Raw genomic sequence first — 23,954 nt, forward strand, 5'->3', positions numbered from 1 at the left:
GCATACCCTATTTCACGTGGACAATGTGAAAAAACAAGCCCAGTCTGTCATGGTCAAAATAAGGATGGGGTGACTACTCTTCAATGGTGTCTAGGCAGTAATAAAGACTTAGCAGGGAATCCAACCCACATCCACTTAGTATAATTTAGTTTGTAGTCAAAATTTAAATATTGGAAACTATGCTTCCATTGTACTGTACTTGGAAGGAAAGCAATAGCTTTTCTACTCCCAGTATATAATACAAACCTTTAGCGTAGCAGTTAGGATTTACAGAGTGATTTGCAAAACGGATTTTATTCCCTTTTCTTGTGGCATCCACAACAAAATCTGTACAGGAGAGATTATAGGAAAACATAATCACATGCATTTTATTCAAAAGAGTAAACTGTTGAGGAATTTAGTGAAAATTGATAAACTAAAACTAAAAAGTTCAAAATAAATTAAACCAAGAGACTTTACACAAAGCAAACAAGAGAATATAGGTATTTGTTTTAGAAAAAGCTTTACGGCATTACCTGAAAGCAAAAATAAGTAGACAAAAAAGAATCTTAAAAACAGAGCCTTCATTACACAAAGAAAAAAACTTATAACTAAAACAAAGAAAATTCACCTAATCATTTCCTAAACTGCCCAAGAATAGTTAAAACAAGGAAGACCGAACAAGACAGAGAACACTGCTCCAGGTCAGCCAGCCACACACTGCCGCAAAAGCACTGAACAGGCGTTGGCCCAGATCAGAGCTGATTATGAATAAAAAATGGACGTCTGGACAGCCGCACTACTGTAGAAATCACCTTCACCTGGAAAATTGCCAAACGGTAAAAAAATCAAGGAAATGGCAGCGGAGTACCAGGATCTCCCTGCTCCTTCCACTGCTATCTCCTTAATTTTTTTTTACCGTTCTGCAATTTTCTAAATAACAGTTATCCAGCTGTCCGGACTTCCTTTTTACTAAATGAAGGAAAGAAATTAAATGGTAAACTCTCTAATTCCACATCCACCCCCAATCCTCAATATACTCACTATTTATAAACATGTAAATCACTTAAAGGGCATATCTATCTATCTATCTATCTATCTATCTATCTATCTATCTATCTATCTATCTATCTAGGATTATTCATACCACCTCTTCACTGATGCCAAGAGTAAGTGCAGCTTTCTGCATCATCCAGTTAGCAAAGAGATGAAGAGGTTGGAGTTTAGCAAAAAAGGCTGTCCTTACCTCTAACAGGACTCTTCTGCATTGATGAAATGTGGTCAAGGACCCTCCATCAACATGAGGAGCACAGCACAGGATTTTGCAGGTTTAATTAAACAGAATATTCTATAACTAGCATGGGCCAAAGCAACATTTGCAGCAACAATGCAAGTTTTCCCCCTTCTAGATTAGAATACATCTTACCATTGTTAAGATTGAACAAAAAGCTTGACATGTATTTATCATAGACCTTCCCTCTTCGATCCGCTTCATCCTGGGAAATCAGCTGAAATAATATAATATTATAGTATTTTTAGTCACTGTAGAGAAAACAGAATTTAGAATTTACCTGTAAAATCCTTTTCTTAGTGTAGAGCTCAGGGCACAGGACTTTAGTCATAAGCATGGGTTATATGCAGCTACTGGACACTGACAAAATAAAGATGCAGACACACTATCCTAAAAAGCCCCAGCAAACATTGATTTTCTACAAAGCAGTAGGAAGATCACCAAGAAGAGGGACCTGGGTCCAGTACTGTACCCCGAGAAGAGAGTTTTACAGATAGGTCAAAACTTCTATTTCTTTGATCGTACAGCACAGGACACAGGACTTCAGTGTTAACCATGGCATGTCCAAAAACAGAGGGTTGGACAACACAGAAAATAAACCTCTAACAGGCCCATGTAACAAAGGGAAAAAAGGGCTCAAAATTTAGAGAGAGCAACTTGAAGCTCCTTACACCATAAACTTGTAACAGAAAGATAGACTGATGAGAAGGAGTAGCAGCAGCAGCAGAGAGATAAACTCAATTAGTGCACACCACATTCCAAAAATGGGCGGGGAGAGGGCAGAAACTGAAACATGTTACATGTTGAACCCTAAATACAGGAGTGCACTTACTGTGCTTTATTGTAACCCAAAAACATCTGTCACAAAGCTGCTCCAGGCTTTGGAAGGATCCCGACAAAAATGCTCAGATCTACCCAGATGCCAGTTGACAGCTTGCTCAGGCTCTAAGAACATGGGGGGAGAAGCTGCAGCATCAAACCAATACTGCAGCAGGGAGGTGAGTATGTAGCCCACACTTCTCCTGTAATCGCTTCTCACCTGGCCGCTGCACTTAAACGGTCAGGTGGAACAAGTGCTGATCTGAGAGGATGTGCCTGTATATCCCCCCACTCCTCTGAGCCACACAGCAGTGCAATCCTGTAATTGCTGTGTTTCTCGGACACAGAGGATCACAGATCAGGAGATCCGCTCTCCGATTGGCCCTCCTGATCATGTGCCCCTTGATGACGTCGGTGTGACGAAACCGGTTGGGCGTAGCCTATTTGATGTGGATGTTAGAGAGCCTTGCTGGTCTGTGCTGTATGGGAGAGATCTGCGGTGAGCGTTAACTGTATCTCAACCCTTTTTTGCGATTGAAGCTGGTGTCTGTTGGACACCTTGTTTGTGAGTTTCCTTATACCTTTTTTATTAAAGAGATAAATGAAAAAAACGTATTGCACCATTATGTTCTCTTTTTTGTCCCTGAGTGTACTGCATGCTCTCATGGAGGTATGAGACAGAGTGGAGAAGTTCATCATAAGAGCTTGGGCTGCAAAGTTGTTTGGCTGTGATTATTATCTGGAAGTATCTGAAACATCACCATATCTATTTGGACATCGGGTTCATTGCTCCCAGAGCACAAGCGCTGTTGCTGGTTTATAATCTGACCAGCCATTAGCTCTGGTGAGTTCATTTAATCTCCTTTGGTGGTGGATTTCTCACAATTGGTTCAAGTCACTGAAGATATATATATTTTTTTGGACACTAATTTATGTTTGGACACTCTAATTTATTTAAAACACTAATGTTTTCTGGATGATGACATACACTTTTGTATAAGTTTGTTATTAGCGCATACCTTTTAATTTGGATTATTGTTGCCAAAATTTATTTTGGGTGGGATATGCTGCTGACACTTTGGTGTTTTTTGTAAGTGGCGCTTTTTTCTTCTTTTTTAATTTGATCCCTGGAGTAGTGTCTAAAATGACCAAACTCACACTTCCGGGCATAATGACGTCTCGTGGCCCTGTCTGATGCGTTTTGTCACGTGATCAGTGACTTAATCATAGAAAAAATAGTGCCAACATCAAGAGATGGTAATTTCAGAGTAATGGCATCCATTTTGCCTAGGCTCAAAATGTAGAGGCCAAACCAAATACAAACAAATACCTACTACTCTCTGAGCCATTTTCAAGAAGACCAAAAACGAATCAAGATCAAAAAGAAACAAAATTAGTTCACAGGTAACAAAAAACCCAAAAAGCAATCCCCAGGGGCAGAACCTTTATAAGTGACCCAGTAAAAAAGTATTTATAACTAATAATGAATAATAAATATAAGATAAAAATAGGGCCCATGATCATACTGCTTGAAATCGCCACTTCACATGACTATCATGAATATCCATTCTTTTACATACATATCTTCAAATAATCTACTTATTAATTCAGCAAATGCCAAAAAAACAACACTATAAATAATAATTTATTACCCATATAAAATGTATAAAAACACATAAATGTGAATAATGCCATCTATTGGCCAAAAAGTATATAACTCCCTCAGCACAAAAATTAATGACCCTAAAATAAATGTTCAGACCCTGAATAATTATAAATAAAAATCTTCCATAAAACAATTTAATCAAAATCTAGATTTAATCCCAAAGGAGCCAAAGTCTTCATAAAATAAATCCACTTTGCTTCTTTTTAATTCAGAACCTTAATTTTATCAGAACCCCTCCAATGTCTCATACTTCTCAATCCCCCAGAACTGAAGGCCAGTCGGATCCTTCTTATGGACCTGTCTAAAGTGCTCAGAGAGAAAGTGTTTTTATACCCAATAGATATGTTATAAATGCATTCTTGTATTCAGTTAAACAGTTTGAACAGGGCACATGCGTGGAGGTTGAAGATGGCGGTCGCACACTAATACCGCTGCGCTTCACTGTTCTCTCTTCCAGCTCCTCCAGAGCTCACGATAGCTCACTGATGCAGAGGAGCATCAGTTCCAGACTCAGTTTTGTCTATAGATCCCCATGGGCAAAATCGGGCATCAGAAGTACCCTCCAAGCAATTGAGGCCTACACATATGCATAAGTATAGTCGTGGGCCGCATCCCTGGCCTCGAGTGATCACGCAACCCCGATGGCAGAACTAGATGATCCGTCAGGTCGTGAAGCAGAGGTAATACACCACTCTACTTTGTCTCCCCCTTCCCCTATTCCATATCTCACGGCAGACATTCTAGATGATAAGTTACACCACCTTCTGCAAAGTCTGTCCCATACTATATATCTGTGGCAGTGAGGAAAATAGCACAGGAACTCAGAGGGGAGATAGCATTGGTGTAAGAATGTACAGACAATTTGATAATTTGGTGCAGTATGTACATGTACTGGAGGAAGATAACCACATTTTCAAACAACAGATGTCCCAGTTACAATCCCTTCAATATTTGGAGAATAGGGAGCGGAGACAAAATCTCCGCATACATGGCGTTCCAGAATCTGTAGAAGTTGATCTGCAAGATTATCTGAAGTCTGTTCACTGTATTGACCCCAGTGGTTCTGTACATAGATTGGCGAATGGACAGGGCCCACCGCTCTCTTGCCCCAAAACCACCACTGGGTGTGAGACCGAGACATTATTGTCTGGTTTCAGTACTATGATAGCAAGGAGTTTTTGCTGAATTCCACACGTAACACCGCCTTGATTGATTTCAGAGGGGGAAAATTCAAATCTATAGTGATCTATCCCCTATCACATGGTCTAAGAGACGTACACTTCGTCCACTTATTCTCCACCTACAGAAGCATCACATTATATACAGATGGGGCTTTCCATTCAGATTAACAGTAACCAAGGATGGTACTCAACATACAATCAAAGATCTTCAAGATGGAGAAGCGTTTCTGTGTAACCTAGGCCTACCTCTTTTCCCGCATGAAGCCTTACCACTACCCCTACCCAAACCTAGAGCAGCAAACACTACTTACAAGTTGCAGACACCGGTAAGATCCAAAAACAAGACACGTCATATATGTTTGAATTACTGCGACATGTGGGAATACAAGGGCCATTTTTTTAATGCTATTACGGCGCTGTATTCACGGCCTACTACACAGGGTAAGCTTCCCTATGCCACATCCGACACTTTTCCCATGCTCAACGAAACTAGACAGGGATGCCCTCTGTCCTCGCTCCTATTTGTGTTATGTCTTCAACCATTAGCAGTAGCAATTAGAGCACACCCTTACATAGCGGGAGTGACTGTTAAGGGAAAGGAATATAAACTCTCTCTTTTTGCAGATGACGTTCTATTGACTATAACTAAGCCTCACTTGTCACTACCCGCATTGCATAAACTTTTACAAACTTATAGTGATTTATCTGGCTATAAAATAAACACTTCCAAGACGGAAGCTATGCCCCTTATTATTTGATCCCAAGATCTCTCACTGCTCCAACAAAATTACTCATACCACTGGTGCATGTCATCTATTAAATACCTTGGTATCCATATAACCCCAACTTATGCTGAGTTGTTTGAAACTAACTACCCCCCACTGTTTCGGGAGATCTAGGCTCTAATAAATCAGTGGGATGCTTATAAGATATCTTTCCTGGGTAGAGTAAATGTGCTAAAGATGTCAATTTTGCCAAAGCTACTTTACCTTTTTGAGACTCTACCAATCGCGATCCCTCATGCTCAACTTCAAACTCTACGAGCATTTCTTAGATTTATTTGGCATGCCAGAAAGCCCAGAAAAGCGAGAACGGTTCTTTTGTCATCTAGAAATAATGGAGGCCTAGGGGTACCAGATATTACCAATTACTATTTAGCCACTCATTTGAGACAAACGCTATCATGGTTCACCCAAAAACCTCAGAACAGATGGGCGGAGATTGAATTAGGCTATATTTATCTGATCCATACATGTTCATTGCTACGCCCTTTTCATCATACATCAACTCTGTCTCCCCTCCCCTCATTGCTTGAATCTATGAAATTTACCCTCAAAGTTTGGTCAACTTGTGTGAAATCTCAGCAGTTACAGTCCGTGTGCTCTCCATTGTTAAATGTTTTATACAGAAACAATTGAATACTGTCTGTGATACTTTTTTTATTTGCACTAACATACAATTTTGAGGACAAGCTTTCGGGGTATGTCCCCTTCTTCAAAGTCCAAGCAGTACTAAACAAATCACAAAATTTCAGCAGAATGTTAGAAGGGATGAAAAAAAAAAAAAAGAAAGGCTAGAGATAAGATACAGCAAAAGGGAGGGGGAATACTACACTCACACAGAGGGAGTCAAGCTTGAGCTGGTAGTCATAATACACTAATACGGCTACAATCACCTCAAGCTTAAATGTTTTATATAATCCAGAGTTCCAAGATAGTCTGTCCTACCCACAGATGAGCCCTTGGGCAATTAATAGGATATTTCAACTCCATCATCTAACCAATCTGGTCTCCCGCAGGATTCGGTCATTTGCGGAGATTAGGGCCTGGAGATCAACAATACCGGTATCAGCCAGATACACTTATTTACAGTTCCATCATTTCTTCCATTCCTTGAATTACTCTTTAACGCTAGATCGCCCCACAGATTTCAAGAGGATAGTTATTAACCATTAGCCGCCCGGCCAATGGCCGTTTGGCGGCTTCAGATGTGTCTCTTCACTCCGGGTGCACGCCATTTGGCGTGCTCCCGCACATGCGCCGTTTGCACTAATGCAGAGTGGCGCAGCAGTGCGATCTGTCACTGGCCGTGCACCTCGGACACGGCCGATGACAGATCCGAGTACTGGCTCCCGTTGCTGGTACCATGTGACCTGCTGTGACCAATCACAGCAGGTCACATGACAGTTGTATACAATGGGTGGCTTCATTCATGATGCCATCCATTGTATACTAGTGCCTAGCTGTGAATGGTCACAGCTAATCACATGCACATGTCATGTGATTAGCTGTGACCAAATCACAGCTAAGCACAAAAAAAAAAAAAAAGCTGAATGAATCGATTTCATTCAGGTAAATGCTTGCTTATAGCAAAATAATTCCTTGCTATAAGCAAATTGTGTAAAAAAAAAAAAAGAAAAAAAAAGGTCACTTCCCCAAAGTAGTACAATGTTACTATGGTAACATTGTACTACTTTGGTCATAGTAAAATATGAAAAACAAATCTTAAAAAAAATAAAAAAAAGTAATAAAAAATTAAATATAATAAAAAAATTAAAAAAATTAAAAAAAAATGTATATATATTTTTTTTTCATACTGTCACCAGTCAGTGTCCCTGCTAACCGCCATGCCAGTTATATGATGACGCTGTACTGCACCGGTGACAGTATGTAAAAAAAAAAAAATAGTGAAAATAATTTTTTTAATTTTTTCATTTTCCGAAAAATTATGACAAAAAAATACAACTTCAAAAAACTCGCCATGCCTCTTATGAAGTACGTCGGACTGTCTACTCTGCAAAAAGGGGTCATTTGTGGGATATCTGTACTGTTCTGACATTCTTGGACCTCAAGAAATTAGATTGGCTGTCAGTACTTCAGGATTGATCAATATTCAGATCTATACCATAGTTTGTGAACTCTATAACCTTCCTACAAACTAAAAAATACATCCTAATTTGGGTTATTTTCACCAAAGACATGAAGCAGAATACATCTCGGCCTAAATTTATGAAGAACAATTATTTATTTATAAACTTTTATAACAGAAACAAAGAAAAATGTGTTTTTTTTTCAAAATTTTTGGTCTTTTTTTGTTAATTTAGCAAAAAATAAAAACCCCAGCGGTGATTAAATACCACCAAAAGAAAGCTCTAGTTGTGTGAAGAAAATGATAAAATTTTAATTTGGGTACAGTGTTGTATGACCGCGCAATTGTCATTCAAAGTGTGAGAGCGCTGAAACCTGAAAAATGGCCTGGGCAGGAAGGTGTAAAATTGCACGGTATTGAAACGGTTAAAGGTCCCTCCCAGCAACATCTTATCACCTCTTTATATAGACTACGTCTCAGTAAAGGTTCTCTTGTTGATAATCCTCACTGTTATATGAAGAGATGGGAGGATGAACTCCAATGCTCAATCTCTTTAAAATATTGGCAAGTGATTTGGGATTCTGTTGCCAAAACTTCCCGCTGTGTTGTGTATCAAGAAAACTTATATAAAATATTTATGCACTGGTACAAGACCCCTATAGTGCTTTATGCGATCACCCCAAATCTGTCTAACAAGTGCTGAAGGTGCAAGGGAGGAGTAGGTACCTTGGCACACATCTTTTGGTTTTCTCCACAGATTGCGGGTTATTGGGCTATGGTTAGAATGGTCTTGGAGCAAGTACTCAATGTTACCCTACCCCTAGACCATCTACACTATCTTTTGGGGCTACCCTTTAGGGGTATCCCTAAGCAATCTAAGAGGTTGGGAATACATATTCTGACGGCAGCTAGATGGGTGATACCACAACTCTGGAAATCAGTTGATATTCCTACACTAAATCATCTCTTAAGAGCGATCTCTGCAATCAGGGAAATGGAATACCTTACAGCTTTAGTGGGTGAACACTCAGGTCACTTTCACTCTATTTGGGCGCTATGGGATCATTCTCCCTTTGGTAGAAATCATTCCTCTCCCCCTCTCCCCCCCTTATATAGTCCAGACACCTTTCCAGGTAACGTGCGTTTGACAAATAATGTAGCCCAATGATGTGCAGGTTTATGTTGGTTTATGCCTTTGTATTGCGCAGTTTACCATGCTGTCTATTTACATTCATATTTCTTCTGTTTTTGTTTTCCTTTATATCTTTCATTGCAACATTTACACCCAACGTGTTGCTGTTTTAACTATGTTCTGAAAAAAAAATGGGCACTGGCCCTTAATAAAAATTTACAATATAAAAAATAAAAAGTTTGCACTTAGTGCGCCCAATGTATTGCATACCACAAGGGCACCTTATACAATATATAATACCCTCTCTGTCACATGTAATACAGTCCCTAATCTCAAATTGTGTGTTAGATTGTGTGTCAGATAACCAATATTTCTTAACATTTAACTTCCTAATATACTTATGCACATACAGTGCCTTGAAAAAGTATTCATACCCCTTGAAATTTTTCACATTATTGTCATGTTACAACCAAAAACTTAAATGTATTTTGTTGGGATTTTATGTGATAGACCAACACAAAGTGGCACATAATTGTGAAGTGGAAGGAAAATGATAAATGGTTTACAAAATTTTTTACAAACAAATATGTGAAAAGTGTGGCGTGCATTTGTATTCAGCCCCCCCGAGTCAATACTTTGAAGAACCACCTTTCACTGCAATTACAGCTGCAAGTCTTTTTGGGTATGTCTCTAGCAGCTTTGCACATCTAGAGAGGGAAATTTTTGGAGGGAAACAGCCATGTTTAGGGTCGTTGTCCTGTTGGAAGGTGAACCTCCGCCCCAGTCTCAAATCCTTTGCAGACTAACTGGTTTTCTTCTAAGATTGCCCTGTATTTGGCTCCATCCATCTTCCTGTCAACTCTGACCAGCTTCCCTGTCCCTGCTGAAGAAAATCATCCCCACAACATGATGCTGCCACCACCATGTTTCACGGTGGGGATGGTGTGTTCAGAGTGATGTGCAGTGTTACTTTTCTACCACACACAGCGTTTTGCTTTTAGGCCAAAAAGTAAAATTTTGGTCTCATCTGACCAGAGAACCTTCTTCCACGTTTGCTGTGTCCCCCACATGGCTTCTTGCAAACTGCAAATGGAACTTTGTTTCAACAATGGCTTTCTTCTTGCCACTCTTCCATAAAGGCCAGATTTGTAGCGTGCACTGTCAAGATCGCGGCGTCAGACCCCAGACCTTCTCACCAAACTCGTGACCGAAGGACTAGCCAATCTAAAACCGCGATGTGACGTGCGTAACAATGACACACCCAGCTGCACCCTGCACAACAATTTTCCAGCTAATGGACAACAGATCGATGTGCCGTGAGCCTGGGCGATTGTTACTGGGTCAGGTTAAATACGCAATTAACCCTTCGCACTGCCACCACCTCCTTTTTGTACAGAGAAAGAGGAAATTCGGCGTTATCAGCTATAACACTATAATATTTGAAATAATCGTCTGCATAACACGGTCATAACACAGGCCTGTTATACAGAGGGTTAAACAAACAGTAGTGTCTCTTTAGAGGCAGGAATTCGTGAGTTGCAATACAGAGCTATAGAAACAGTTCAACACTTTCAGAAAGAAAGATTTATTACTAAAAGGTCAAACAGGAGCAATAAAAATATTTACAGAACAAAGATGTAACTATATATATACATATACAAAGAACCATAGCACAGCAAAGAGGTATCAGAGAGAAGTGAAAGGGTTAAAGTACTTGCCAAAGTCCTGGGTTAGCAGATCCAAGTTTCAGAGCAGAAGGGTGCTTTGATCTCCCTATGTTACGATGGAAAAAATGGGAGAATTCTTCAACTTTTTTCTCTTAGGCCTGACAGTTTGTTTTAAAGTCCCCAGCAGGGGGGTGGCTCTGCAGTCAAGGGCCAATCTCCACTTAGGGTGTGGAAATATGGGTGGATGCCTCAACTAGAGCAGAAATCTCCCATAACTCATATTTGCCTATAACTTTTCATCTGCACAAGTGACATTCCACCCGCGGGTAGATAATCCTCAGACTTGTCTGCATAATAAAGTAGATATGAATTATGAAATTATATACTGCATGGTTCACAAGATCTATGTTTCTGCTTCCCTGAGTGTCCGAGACAAGGCGAGTGACCCATCAAACTGTTCGCCTGCTCATTGGCCATCTGACGATATGTCTGGTTTTTATGTAAGTCTCTCATATTCCAAGATATGAGACATAGGGGAAAACACGGTTTTAACAGAGGTTATCTGATTCTATCACCTACTCTGAGCTAGGTTTATGAGGTCGGAATCTCTTTCAACTCCTGAGAAAGCTTGCCTTATCTCTTAGGAGGTGTTACAATCGGCAGGTTCTGTGGACAAAGAGACTCCAACTCTCTTGGGGGCTTTTACAGTTCCTATGACTCTCCTGTGACATTCTTAACTCACACACATACTGGCCACATGTCGCTGGGCCTCTCAGGAAGGGAGGGGGAAGGAGAATGAGGGAAAAATATATGTCAGGATGGTTAATCCCTTCGCCAAGATGGAGGTTGAAGCCAAAATGGTTGAACCGTGTCCATCTCTGATGCACACGTTTGCGACATGCACGACTAATAGTTGTCCTGTGGACAGACTCTCCCACCTCAGCTGTGGATCTCTGCAGCTCCTCCAGAGTTACCATGGGCCTCTTGGCTGCTTCTCTGATTAAGACTCTCCTTGCCTGGCCTATCAGTTTAGGTGGATGGCCATGTCTTGGTAAGCTTGCAGTTGTGCCATACTCTTTCGATTTTTGGATGATGAATTGAACAGTGCTCCGTGAGATGTTCAAAGCTTGGGTTTTTTTTTTATATAACCTAACCCTGCTTTAAACTTCTCAACAAGTTTCTCCCTGACCTGTCTGGTGTTTTCCTTGGCCTTCATAATGCTGTTTGTTCACTAATGTTCTTTAACAAACCTCTGAGGGCTTCACAGAACAGCTGTATTTATACTGATTAAATTACACCCAGGTAATTTAGTTTAGTTAGGAGTGTCAGAGTAAAGGGGGCTGAATACAAATGCACGCCACACTTCAAAAAATGATGAAAACCATTTATCATTTTCCTTCCACTTCACAATTATGTGTCACTTTTTGTTGGTCTATCACATAAAATCACAATAAAATACATTTACATTTTTGGTTGTAACATGACAAAATGTGGAAAAATGGGTATGAATACTTTTCAAGGCACTGTAAATAAATATATTAGGAATGTTAAGAAATATTGGTTATCTAAAAACACAATCCCTGAGGAGTGGAGTTGGGAATAGGGACAGTGAAATAAAACATAGCGGACTTCACAATAAATCTATTTTTAACCCTCAGATTAATGATAAGAAATTTGTGAATGTTTTTTAAAAAATGGTGATCGGGGACCTTGAAAAATTATAAGTTAAAAAAGCTAAAGACCCTCATTTTATTACTGAAGGCATAAAGTTATTGGAAGAAAATAAAGATGTGATCATCAGGCTGATAAGGGTGGGGTGGGGTATTGTGGCCATGTCGAAAGATGACTACAAGGAAGTAATCAATTATGCTCTTTGGTTAAGAAAGGACAAAAAGGAGAAAATCTTGGACCAGAGGGAGGGTAAATATTTGGTTCCTTATAAACACTATACTGTCAAAAGTATTGGGACACCCCTCCAAATCATTGGATTCAGATGTTCCAATCACCTCCATGGCTACAGGTGTATAAAATCAAGCACCTAAGCATGCAGACTGCTTCTAAAAACATTTTTGAAAGAATGGGTGGCTCTCAGGAGCTCAGTGAATTCAAGTGTGGTACCACTATAGGTTGCCACCTGTGCAATAAATCCATCCATGACATTTCCTTGCTACTAAATATTCCATGGTCAACAGTTAGTGGTATTATAACAAAGTAGAAGCAACTGGGAACAACAGCCACTCAGCCACAAAGTGGTAGGCTGAGTAAAAGGAGCAGGGTCAGCGCATGCTGAAGCGCACAGAAGTTGCCAACTGTCTGCACAGTCAATAGCTAAAGACCTCCAAACTTTGTGTGGCCTTCAGATTAGCACAAACGGTGTGTAGAGAGCTTCATGGAATGGGTTTCCATAGCTGAGCATCTGCATCCAAGCCTTACATCAACAAGAGCAATGCAAAGTGTTGGATGCAGTGGAGTAAAGCACGGCACCACTGGACTCTAGAGCAGTGGAGACGTGTTCTCTGGAGTGATGAATCGTGCTTCCCTGGATAACAATCCGATGGATGTGTTTGGGTTTGGCGGTTGCCAGGAATATTTGCCTGACAGCATTGTGTCAAGTGTAAAATGTGGTGGAGGGGGTATTATGGTGTGGGGTTGTTTTTCAGGGGATGGGCTTGGCCCCCTAGTTCCAGTGAAGGGAACTCCTAAGGCGTCAGCATACCACGACATTTTGTACAATTTCATGCTCCAAGCTTTGTGGGAACAGTTTGGTGATGGCCCCTTCCTGATCCAACATGAATATGCACTAGTGCAAAAAGCACAAAAAGCAAGGTACATAAAAGACATGGAGGAGCGAGTTTGGGGTGGAGGAACTTGACTGGCTTGCACAGAGTCCTGACCTCAACCCAACAGAACACCTTTGGGATGAATTAGAGCGGAGACTGCGAGCCAGGCCTTCTCGTCCGACATCAGTGACCTCACAAATGTGCTTCTGGAAGCATAGTCAGACATTCCTAGAGGGTGTGGCCAGAACGTAACATTCCTTAACATTGGACTCCTGTGGTTGGTTGAACAGCATCCATCCCTTCACAAACATTCCCATAAACATACTCCTAAACCTTGTGGACAGTCTTCCCAGAAGAGCTGGAAGTTGTTAAAGCTGCAAAGGGTGGGCCAACTACAAATATTGAACCCTACGGACTAAGACTGAGATGCCATTAGAGTTCATGTATGTGTAAAGGCAGGAGTCCCAATGCTTTTGGCAATATACAGGTGAAACTCGAAAAATTAAAATATCGTGCAAAAGTTCATTTATTTCAGTAATGCAACTTAAAAGGTGAACCTAATATATGGGATAGACTCATTACATGCAAAGCAAGATAGTTCAAGCCGTGATTTGTCATAATTGTGATGATTATGGCTTACAGATCATGAAAACCCCAAATCCACAATCTCAGAAAATTAGAATATTGTGAAAAGCTGCAATATTCTAGGCTCAAAGTATCCCACTCTAATCAGCTAATTAAGCCATAACACCTGCAAAGGGTTCCTGAGCCTTTAAATGGTCTCTCAGTCTGGTTCAGTAGGAATGACAATCATGGGAAAGACTGCTGACCTGACAGTTGTGCAGAAAACCATCATTGACACCCTCCATAAGGAGGGAAAGCCTCAAAAAGTAATTGCAAAAGAAGTTGGATGTTCCCAAAGTGCTGTATCAAAGCACATTAATAGAATGTTATGTGGAAGGGAAAAGTGTGGAAGAAAAAAGGTGCACAAGCAGCAGGGATGACTGCAGCCTGGAGAGGATTGTCAGGAAAAGGCCATTCAAAAGTGCTGGGGACTTTCACAAGGAGTGGACTGAGGCTGGAGTCAGTGCATCAAGAGCCACCACACACAGACGGATCCTAGACATGGGCTTCAAATGTCTTATTCCTCTTGTCAAGCAGCTCCTGAACAACAAACAATGTCAGAAGCGTTTTACCTGGACTAAAGAAAAACAGACCTCTGTTGCTCAGTGGTCCAAAGTCCTCTTTTCTGATGAGAGCGACTTTTGCATCTCATTTGGAAACCAAGGACCCAGAGTATGGAGGAAGAATGGAGAGGCACACACTGGAAGATGCTTGAAGTCCAGTGTGAAGTTTCCACAGTCTATGTTGATTTGGGGAGCCATGTCACCTGCTGGTGTTAGTCCACTGTGCTTCATTAAGTCCAGGGTCAACGCAACTGTCTACCAGGAGATTTTGGAGCACTTCATACTTCCTTCCATAGACGAGCTTTATGGGGATGCTGACTTCATTTTCCAGCAGGACTTGGCACCTGCCCACACTGCCAAAAGCACCAAAACCTGGTTCAATGACTGTGGGATTACTGTGCTTGATTGGCCAGCAAACTCGCCTGACCTGAACCCCATAGAGAACCTTTGGGGCATTGCCAAGAGAAAGATGAGAGACATGAGACCGAACAATGCAGAAGAGCTGAATGCCGCTATTAAAGCATCCTGGTCTTTCATAACACCTCAGCAGTGCCACAGGCTGATAGCTTCCATGCCAAGCCGCATTGAGACAGTAATTGCTGCAAAAGGGGCCCAAACCAAGTACTGAGTACATATGCATGCTTATACTTTTCAGAGGTCCGATATTGTTCTATGTACAATCCTTGTTTTATTGATTGCATGTAATATTCTAATTTTCTGAGATTGTGGATTTGGGGTTTTCATGAGCTGTAAGCTATAATCATCACAATTATGACAAATCATGGCTTGAACTATCTTGATTTGTAATGAGTCTCTCATATATTAGTTTCACCTTTTAAGTTGCATTACTGAAATAAATGAACTTGTGCACGATATTCTAATTTTTTGAGTTTCACCTGTAGCGAAAGGTTCCCACCTTTTATATATTTCCTAAGATTCATTAGGATAAGGACCATCCCCCAGGACGTCCTATTGTAAATTGGATTGGTTCAGTTTGCTCTAGGATGAGTCAGTACATAAGTGAATTCTTACAGCCAGTGGTCCCCAAAACTAGTGCATATCTAACCTAGATTGTAAGCTCCAAGGAGCAGGGCCCTCCTATCCCTCTTGTATTGAACTGTATTGTTGCTGTATTGTCTCCCATTATATTGTAAAGCGCTGAGCAAACTGTTGGCGCTATATAAATCCTGTATAATAATAAGGGATAGCAAGCATTTATTGCAGCTTTTGAATCAGGTGGATGTCAGTGAGGATCTGATCATTGCTACGACAGATGTCGAGTCTTTATACACTATTATTGATCATTCTGAAGCAGTGGAAGCGGTTAGATGGGCACTTGACAGGGAAGCTGAGTTGTGTGGAAGACAGCAAAGATGTCTTGTGAAATGCCTTGGTTTCTCTCTGGGTCATAATTACTTTTGGTACGGGGGCACTATGATCAACAAATTAGAGGAATTGCCATTGGGGTTTATTTTGCCCCAAGTGTTGCTAATCTGTTAATGGCTAAATGGAAGGTGAAGTGATATTCACCAATAAACCCAGTCAGTTGATTCTATATCGCAGATTCATAGACAATATCGTACTGATATGGAAAGGTGACTGGAAGAGTTGGCAGTGTTTGTGGAGAAATTAAATAGGAATAATAAAAATATTGCATTATCCTGGGATGTCAGTACACATAAGATCACTTATCTAGAATTGGGGTTTTTAATGATTCTGAAGCAATTATCACCAAAACGTTTTTTAAACCCAATGCTTACATCCCTTATAATAATGGTCATCATAGTGCCAGGCTTAACAATATCCCTAAAGGACAGTTGCTGTGAGTCAAGAGAAATTGTTCTAACATTAGTGATTACACCCAGCAAGCTATTATTTTTGGAAAAAGGTTTATTAACAAGGGATATGAGGAGGAGGTGATCATGGATCATATAAAAAATGTGGGGCAAGTAGATAGGAAAGAGCTGATTGAGGACAAAAACAGGACTGACAGGAATGTTGATTTTTCTACGGCGATTGTTTTGGATTTTAATCACCAACACAAAAAGGTAGAAAAGATAATAAAAAAAACATTGGTCTATTCTGAAAGCTGACAAACTGTTAGGGAAAGCACTCCCAGAGGCCCCTAAATTTATTTATAGACATGCCCCTACTCTGAGAGATGAGGTTGTTAGATCAGTAGTGGACTCCCCTATGCATAATGTACCATTTTTTGCCCAAAAGGGTTTTCATGCTTGTGGTATATGCTACAGCTGTTGTAGGACTATAGGAAACCTGAAAAAGATTTTTTATTTCAGAAGTCACAAAAAAATAATTTGAGGTTAAGGACTGTATTACATGTGACACAGAGGGTGTTATATATTGTATAAAGTGCCCTTGCAATACATTGGGCACACTAACCGCAAACTGTTTACGAGAATACAAAAACACGTTTAGAGACAGAGTGTTTTTTATACCCAATAGAAATGTTATAAACACTTTAGACAGGTCCATAACAAGGATCCGACTGGCCTTCAGTTCTGGGGGATTGAGAAGTATATAAGACATTGGAGGGGTTCTGATAAAATTAAGGTCCTGAATCAAAAAGAAGCAAAGTGGATTTATCTTATTAAGAAACTGGCTCCTTTGGGTTTAAATCTAGATTTTGATTAAATTGTTTTATAGAAGACTTTCTTATAATTATTCAGGGTCTGAACATTTATTTTAGGGTCATTAATGTATTTTGTGCTGAGGGATTTGTATACTTTTTGGCCACTAGATGATATTTATTCTCATTTTAGTGGTTTTATGCATTTTTGTACGGTAAATAAATTATTTATTGTGTTGTTTTTTCTGGCATTTGCTGAAGTAATAAATTAGATTATATGTGGGTATGTATGTAAAAGAATGGATATTCATGATAGTCATGTGATGGGCCCCATTTTTATCTTATATTTTCTATTAGTTATAAATAACTTTTTACTGGGTCACGTTTAAAGGTTCTGTCCCTGGGGATTACTTTTCAGGTTTTTTAATACCTGTGAACTAATTTTGTTTCTTTTTGATCTTGATTAGTTTTTGGTCTTTTTGAAAGTGGCTCATAGAGTAATAAGTTGTTTATATTTAGTAAGACCTATACATTTTGAGCATAGGCAAAATGGCTGCTGTTACATCAATTGGGCGAGTGTAGGTGTGTGTATATATATATATATATATATATATATATATTTTTTTTTTTTTAAATCTCTAGATGTCAGCACCATTTTTTATGATTAAGTCACTGATCTTGTGACAAAACGCATCAGACGACAGAGCCACAAGACGTTATTACGTCCAGAAGTGTGAGGTTGGCCATTTTAGACACTACTCCAGGGATATGAATACTTGAGGGGCAATACACTATTGGAATGGAAATTTAAACAAGTAATCTATCTGGTGCACTGGATGTGTCAGGAATGGACTGGCCAGCAATAGTGGGACTCACCTGCCTTATGAGCTGCAGTACCAGGGCTGGCCAGCGGGTGCTCCCAGCAATCAGAGACTCAACCTTGCAGCCAGTCAAACACCTGGAACTGATTATACTGGTGTATTTAAGGGATGGCCAGACCTGCAGACTCTGCCTTGGTGTGTGTTTTTCCTGGGCCCTGTATCCTGTTCCTGCATCCTGTTCCTGTCTTGTCGCTGACCCTGCCTGATCTGACCTCTGCTGACTTCTCCTGCTCTGACCCCGGCTCGTTCCTGACCATCCCTCTGCCTGACCCTCTGTACAACTCTGCCCGCTACCTGCTGAACCTGGCTTGTGACCCCGACCATTCTCCGCTTGCTCCCCCTGTACCTACCTGCCCGATTGATATTGACCCGGCCTGCCTGACGACGCTTGCATTGTATGTACTGTTATCTGTGGGTGGTTGGTTTGGTTTGTTTGCACTGTGTTATGTTTTAGTATTGCACTGCGTTTATGTTTGTATTGTTAGTGTCAATAAATTATATTGTTTATAACATATCTGAAGCCTGCGTTTCCCTGCGTCAGTCACATACCTCTGGTCATACCCAGGAGCCCTGACATGATGTTACAAGTGCACCATACTTGTGTTTTTAATCTTCTTTTAAACACTTGCTTACCAGGCACGTATACCCCCTTCCTTACCAGACCAAATCGATCACGGAGATCACCGGGGCGTGCAGGAGAGAGCTTTCTGGGAGGACGTCATATGACGCCCTCCCAGAACTGACCGGCCGCAGTGCAGCCGTCATTCAGCTATCTGTGGTCAGCAACTAGCTAATAAATGATAAGGAGTTACTCTGATACTGCACCATGTGATCTTTATTTTTTACATTGATTTGGCTGGAGTCTTGCAGTCTTAAAGTGTCACTTACCTATTACAAGCCAATTGGAGGAATATTGGCAGTAGTTACACCCAGAGTGTCGGGAAAGTGTGATGGACCTTACCTTACCTTTGTGTGGGTCAATCCTTGAGGTAAGTGGTAGCATTGGAAGGTGATGGTTCACTTTGGTGTTGCACATCAGCAAATTTATATTGAGCACGCATGACATATGCATGTCACAAAACACGATATTTTGAAGAAAGAAATTTCTCACTGGATATTTTGGGACTCTTTTTGAATTTTGCATTTGTTTATATTAGTTTATTTGTATGAATTTACATGTGGTTTTTAAAGTATTTATAAGTCTATAGGGGGAATATAATTTACAGTGAAGGAAATAAGTATTTGATCCCCTGCTGATTTTGAATGGTTACCCACTCACAAAGAAATGATCAGTCTACAAATTGAATGGTAGGTGTATTGTAACACTGAGAGACAGAAAAGCAACAAAAATTCAAAAGAAATGCATGTCTAACAAATTATGCACGGATTTGCATGTTCATGAGGGAACTACGTATTTGATCCCCTATCATTCAGCTGGATTTCTGGCTACAAGGTGTCTTTCATACAAGTAACAAACTGAGATTAGAAGCTTAAAGGGAGTGCTGCTAATCTCATTTTGTTACCTGTATAAAAGACACCTGTCCACAGGAGCAATCAAACAATCAGATTCCAAACTCTCCACCATGACAAAGAGCTGTCCAAGGATGTCAGGGACAAGATTGTAGACCTACACAAGGCTGGACTGGGCTACCAAACTATCGCCAAGAAGCTTGGTGAGAAGGTGACAACAGTTGGTGCAATCATTCACAAATGGAAGAAACACAAAACAACTGTCAGTCTCCCTAGGTCTGGTGCACCATGCAAGGTCTTCACCTCGTGGAGTGTCAATGATCATGAGAATAGTGAGGAATCATCCCAGAACTACACGTGACGATCTTGTCAATGATCTCCAGGCAGCTGGGACCACAATCACCAAGAAAAGAATTGATAACACACTATGCTGGCAAGGACTGAAATCCTGCAGTGCTCGCAAGCTCCCTCTGCTCAAAAAAGCACATGTCCAGGCCCGTCTGAAGTTTGCCACTGAACATCTGAATGATGCAGAGGACGGCTGGTTGAAAGTGCTGTGGTCAGACGAGACCAAAATCGAGCTCTTTGGCATCAACTCAACTTGCTGTGTTTGGAGGAATTCTGCTTATGACCCCAAGAACACCATCCCAACTGTTAAACATGGTGGTGAAAACATTCTGCTTTGTGGGTGTTTTTCTGCTAAGGGGACAGGACAACTGCACTGCATCAAAAGGACGATGAACGGGGCAATGTACCATCAAACTGTGGGTGAGAACCTTCTTCCCTCAGCCAGGGCGTTGAAAATGGGTCGTGGATGGGTGTTCCAGCATGACAATGACCCAAAACACACAGCCAAGGCAACAAAGGAGTGGCTCAAGAAGAAGCACATTAAGGTCCTGGAGTGGCCTAGCCAGTCTCCAGACCTTAATCGGATTGAAAATCTGTGTAGGGAGCTGAAAGTTCAAGTTGTCAAACGTCAGCCACCAAACCTTAAAGACTTGGAGAGGATCTGCCAAGAGGAGTGGGACAAAATCCCTCCTGAGATGTGTGCAAACCTGGTGGCCAACTACAGGAAATGTCTGACTTCTGTGATTGCCAACAAGGGATTTGCCACCAAGTACTAAGTCATGTTTTGTGAAGGGGATCAAATACTTATTTCCCTCATGAACATGCAAATCAGTGCATAATTTGTTAGACATGCATTTCTTTTGAATTTTTTTGTTGCTATTCTGTCTCTCAGTGTATACCTACCATTCGATTTTTAGACTGATCATTTCTTTGTGAGTGGGCAAACATCCAAAATCAGCAGGGGATCAAATACTTATTTCCTTCACTGTATTAAGCTTTGTATATACAAGAGATGTTGGGATTCATTCCATTTTATCTATTTATATCACTAATTGTGTTTTCTGCATTTACATGAGTTTGTCATTTAAACAAGGGTATATGTGGAATTACACCCCAAAATACATTCTGCTAATTCTACTGAGTATGGGGATATCACACGTGTGAGACTTTTTTGGAGCCTAGCCACATACAGGAGCCTGACATTGAATGACCACTTTGAAAGCCTGAAGGTGCGTAACTTCATTTCACTTCCTCAGTACCTATCACAGTTTTGGACGCCCCAGATGACTCCTTTTTGGAAAATAGACACCTCAAGGAATTTAAAAAGAGGCATGGTGAGTATTTTGCAGATCTCATTTTTTCTCACAAGGTTTTGAAATATTAAAAAAAAAAAAAAAAAAGTTTTTGTTTTCTTTCTTCATTTTCCAAAAACTTGTGGCAACAAACGAGAAAAATACTCACCATGCTTCTTATCAAATTCCTTGGAGTGTCTACTTTGCAAAAAAGGGGTCATTTGGGGGGGTTTGGTGCTATCCTGGCATTTCAGGGCCTCCGAAACTGTGATAGGTAGTCAGAAAGTGTAATGAGGAAATAAAGTACTTTAAAAGCCTGAAAGTGCTTATTGGATTTTGGGGTCCTGTATGCGGCTAGACTGCCAAAATGTCTCTCACATGTGGTACCCCCATACCCGGGAGAAGTAGCAGAATATATTTTGGGGAGTAATTCCACATATACCCATGGCATGTGTGCGCAATAAATCATTTAAGTGACAATTTTGTGTAAAAAACCTGAACCACCTGAAGATCAAGCCTTTTCTGCCACTACTTGTTCACATGGAGAAAAAAAAAAAAAAACGGTATTTTTTGCTAGGAAATTAATTTAAACCCCTAAACATTTTTAAATCAAACACCGAAGTGAATAAAATGGTGGGTGCTGCAATTTTTTATGTCACAAAGTACTTGCGTGGCGATTTTTCAAACGCAATTTAAAAAAAACAAACACTTTCTTTACTTTTAATGTACAGAAACACAAGATATTGGCCAATTATTTGGTAAAATATAAAAGATGATGGTATGCCAAGTAAATAGATACCAAACATGACATGCTTTAAAACTGAGTATGCCCCGTGCAATGGTGATAAACTGCATACGTTTTTAATATCCATAGGCAACATTTTAAAAGCCTTTACAAGCTACCATTTTAGATTTACAGAGGAGGTCTACGGTTAGAATTACTGCCCTTGATCTGACGTTCACGGCGATACCTCACATGCATGATGACTCTCATATGCAGCAGAGTGCCAGTACTAGTGCCACGCTACCTTTTGGTGAACTGGCAATCACCAGCGGCCTAGTACATCCTGGTCTTTCACATACCAGCACTGCAGTGTCACTTGGTGACGTGGTGAGTCCCATAAGTGCAGTACAAGCTGGTGCGGTGGTGAGCACAAGTATTGTCCTGCAACCACCAAGAATTCGCACACAGGCCTGTAGAGCCCCTGGTGTCCTTCCGGATGTGCTTGCAAATCCCGATTGGCAGCCCACAAATTCTGCAGCACCCGTACTTGCTCCATTCACTGCCCAACCCGGAATCAGTAAGTTCGGATTTACAAGGGAAAAAGCTCCCCGGATGTCAAGACTACATGGGGAGTAGTGGAAAGATAGTTTGGGACTTGGTGTCATCCTTTTTCCATATGGGGTACCACTTATACGTGGACCATTTTTATTCAAGTGTGCCACTATTTAGACATTTGTACAATCTTGGAACTGGTGCATGTGGTACCGTGTGACCTAATGTGTGCCCACCATTAGAAGTGGATGGATGCAGGGCGGTTTATTCTAATGGTGGGCATACCACACACTTTTTCTGGCAGAGATTTCTTTTCTTTTTTTCATTCAGCCCACAGGCTGCATACAAAAAAAAAAAAGAAGAACATAGCATATATACCCAACAAGGACCAGCGACGTACTGGTACATCACTGGACTTTGAATGGTTATATCAGGATGATGTCTACAGCTGCAGGCATCATCCTGGTATTGTTTTTTTCAGCCGGCGATGGGCTTTCATGTGAAAGCAATCCTAGTGGCTAATTAGCTGCAGGATTGCTTTTACAAGCAGCGGGAGATGATGCCCCCCCTCCCCCGCTGCCTTTCACGGCCTTTTCAGGCAATCCCGTGCCATCGGGGGAACCTGAGAATGCAGCCAGTGCTTCTACCAGTTGACCATAGAGCTGATTGGAGACCATCTCTATAGTCTAAGAAATAGGAAGCTACGAGCATTTTATCACTTCATTTTCATAGGATATAAACATCACCATTTGTAAATAGGGAAAGCATCTGATCACACCGATCAGAGATTAGATAATATAAGGGCAGAGGAGATATCTAGAGTCTGATAGACCCTAGATTTCTCAAAAAAGAATATATGGCAATGCCCATTGAAGTTATAGGTGATATTTGCATTCTCTGCTATAGCATTAAAAGTGATAAAAAAAAAATGAAAGGGACAGTGTAAAAATAATAAAAAAAAAAAAAAAAAAAAAGCACCCTCGCCCCCCTGCGTGCGCACACCTATATTAACTGTTTAGTGTTTTGTGTAGGGTGGTGTACTAATGGGTTTTTGCCTATCCCGAAATTCTTCTTTAATCAGTCTTACTCTCAGACCACAGCAGAAAAGAACGAGTTAATTACAGCTTGCGCCCACATACAGTATAGTTCCCCAGAGAGTTAACAAATCTGGAAAGCTGCTGAAAGAGAGCAGCAGTGGCTATTGAGCACTAAGGAATCTCAACATATAAGAAGTAATCTTTTCTCAGTAGACATGTCTAATACCGAAGGACACTAGCAAAAAACTGAGGGTTGCTAGGAATGAGAGGGGTTATACTGTGGATGTCTCTGCAAAATTTTTTTTGCCATTGTCCAATCACCAGAAAGTACAGTAGCTAGTCTTAGCCATGGGTTATATGCAAAGTCCTGTACCCTTTACTGTACAATCAAGAAATACCTATTGATTCAGCGTACCTTTTGGAAAACCTACAGCTCAATTTAACCAGTTCCGCGCTGCCCTATAGCAGAAATACTGGTACAGGGCAGCACAGG

The 23,954-nt window shown here is 40.7% G+C and overlaps 1 protein-coding gene across 6 annotated transcripts in view; it reads right to left on the bottom strand.

Moving 5' to 3' along the window:
- The window catches only part of EZH1 (enhancer of zeste 1 polycomb repressive complex 2 subunit), a 193,452-nt gene that overhangs the window by 15,510 nt on the left and 153,988 nt on the right, over positions 1-23,954 (bottom strand). For 5 of the 6 annotated variants that reach the window (XM_089668770.1, XM_089668768.1, XM_089668767.1 and 2 more), the window contains 2 exons: positions 1,406-1,487; positions 247-327 (listed from right to left, as the gene is read on the bottom strand). In XM_089668770.1, coding sequence (XP_089524896.1) covers positions 247-327; positions 1,406-1,487 — 163 coding nt within the window. Of the gene's footprint in view, positions 1-246; positions 328-1,405; positions 1,488-23,954 lie in introns of those variants that run through there. The other variant, XR_016311529.1, reaches the window with a different exon arrangement.

Source organism: Staurois parvus, unplaced genomic scaffold (genome assembly GCF_062004578.1).
Source record: "Staurois parvus isolate SC_StPar_1 unplaced genomic scaffold, SC_StPar_1.0 ptg000063l, whole genome shotgun sequence".
NCBI lineage: Eukaryota > Metazoa > Chordata > Amphibia > Anura > Ranidae > Staurois > Staurois parvus.